This window comes from Mesitornis unicolor, unplaced genomic scaffold (assembly GCF_000695765.1).
Source record: "Mesitornis unicolor isolate BGI_N332 unplaced genomic scaffold, ASM69576v1 scaffold25562, whole genome shotgun sequence".
Classification (NCBI taxonomy): domain Eukaryota; kingdom Metazoa; phylum Chordata; class Aves; order Mesitornithiformes; family Mesitornithidae; genus Mesitornis; species Mesitornis unicolor.
In genome coordinates, this window is record NW_010170192.1 from 11,155 (window position 1) to 12,977 (window position 1,823).

Consider the following 1,823-nt stretch of genomic DNA (forward strand, 5'->3'; position numbering starts at 1 on the left):
TCTAAATAAAAGCCTAATTGAGACAGCCTGTATCTACACTGTCACCTACTAATTGCCTACATCTACTGATGATAATACTGTTCTGCACATGTGTATATATATGTGTAATCAAGGGTCCAATGCAGTAATTTATTTTTTCAGTCATTGGCTGTGAAAATCATTCTCTGTTGCCAGAGCAGGTGAGATGGAACAATGCAGTCTATGCTTTTCCTTTAAGAAGAACAACAATGCCAGGAATTCCACTGTCAAGAAGATGAGTAGAGCTATAAAGAAAGTGTCAGCTTCACCTTTGCTTTCTAGTCATTCTACACAAACCAATATAAAATTAAGACCGCTACTAAATTCTTAAGGGTGGATCAAGAAAAATAACAATCTCTCTATAGCTTTGTGGAAAACAGGGATTATTTATGTGCAGTAGTATAGGTTTTACTCTTAATTAGGCTTTATGAAGTTTGCAAAAAACAAAGAGCTTATTAATTAAAAATAGAGAACAAATATGGAAAAATCTTGCTCGGGCATTTTTTTCCTACAGAGAAGAGCACTGAAGCTATGGTGAATGCTTAGAGGCACCATTGATCCTTTTAGGAGCAGTTAGATGAGACTTCTAAATTGTCACATAGTGACATACATTATATATGGTACGCAGTCACTGTAAAAATGCAGCAAAATGAAAAGGTTGGATTAAAAATTATCTAAAGATGGAAAGATAATACAGGATTTATTGAATTCCGTCCTTTATGATAACTTAAGGGCCTTTCTTTGAGTAGATACTTGAAAAGGACAGGTAAGTTAGTTCCTTAATACTTTTAAAAATGAGGGGTTTTTTTGTTATTCTAAATGTTTTTCAGGTATGAGGTTGGCCAGTTTTTAAGGCTACCTTGTTAAATATTTGCTTTTCAGCTCATAATTACTAGAAAATGATGATAAACTAGTAACAAACAGAGGGGCAGACTTGAGCTTACCCTAATGTTTATTTTTTCCATTTCCCTAGGGACATGAAGCCTTTGAGAAAGGCTTTCAAGAGGAAAAGTTAGTTGACTGCTCTGAAGTTGATACAAGCTTCTCTAAGTAAAAGAGTAGGGCCTGGAAGACCTGTGATACGGAGCAACTGTTTCCAGATATCTGCGCTAAATCTCAGCTGTGCTTTTCTGCCAGCTGCTGCAAAGCAGAAGATAAGCAGTCATGTCCATAACACTCAAGCAAGTGTTTAACAAAGATAAGACTTTCCGCCCAAAACGCAAGTTTGAACCGGGAACCCAGAGGTTTGAACTTCACAAACGGGCGCAGGCCTCTCTGCACTCTGGCGTGGACTTGAAAGCGGCTGTGCAGTTGCCCAGTGGAGAGGACCAAAATGACTGGGTGGCCGTCCATGTTGTTGACTTCTTCAATAGAATCAACCTCATTTACGGAACTATCTGTGAGTTCTGCACGGAGAAAACCTGCCCTGTGATGTCTGGAGGCCCGAAGTACGAGTACCGGTGGCAGGATGACGTGAAGTACAAGAAGCCCGCAGCATTGCCAGCACCCCATTACATGAATCTTCTCATGGACTGGATCGAGGTGCAAATCAACAATGAGCATATCTTTCCTACGAGTGTAGGTAAGTGTGCGAAAGAAGTCCTAAAGCATAAACTGCCTTTCATTCTGTGAGCTAAGCATGTTCTCTTCCCACCCTCTTTTTTAGGGTTTGTGAAACTTAAGCGTTTAAACAGCAGATGAAGAGGAGGAGGGTGTCTTGCAGAAATAGTATGAATTGTATGAAATGTTAACTGTGACTGCTTGATATGGTGGGTTTGTGTATTGGGTTTTCTGTGAGGGGTTTT

The 1,823-nt window shown here is 39.6% G+C and overlaps 1 protein-coding gene across 1 annotated transcript; it reads left to right on the top strand.

Moving 5' to 3' along the window:
- Positions 1–1,182: 1,182 nt before the first annotated feature.
- Positions 1,183–1,600, top strand: LOC104536880 (MOB kinase activator 3B; the record flags this gene model as incomplete). Its single annotated transcript, XM_010179617.1, has 1 exon — positions 1,183–1,600. A coding segment is annotated over exon 1 (418 nt), but the record flags the coding sequence as incomplete, so codon positions are not given.
- Between the last annotated feature and the right edge of the window lie 223 nt (positions 1,601–1,823).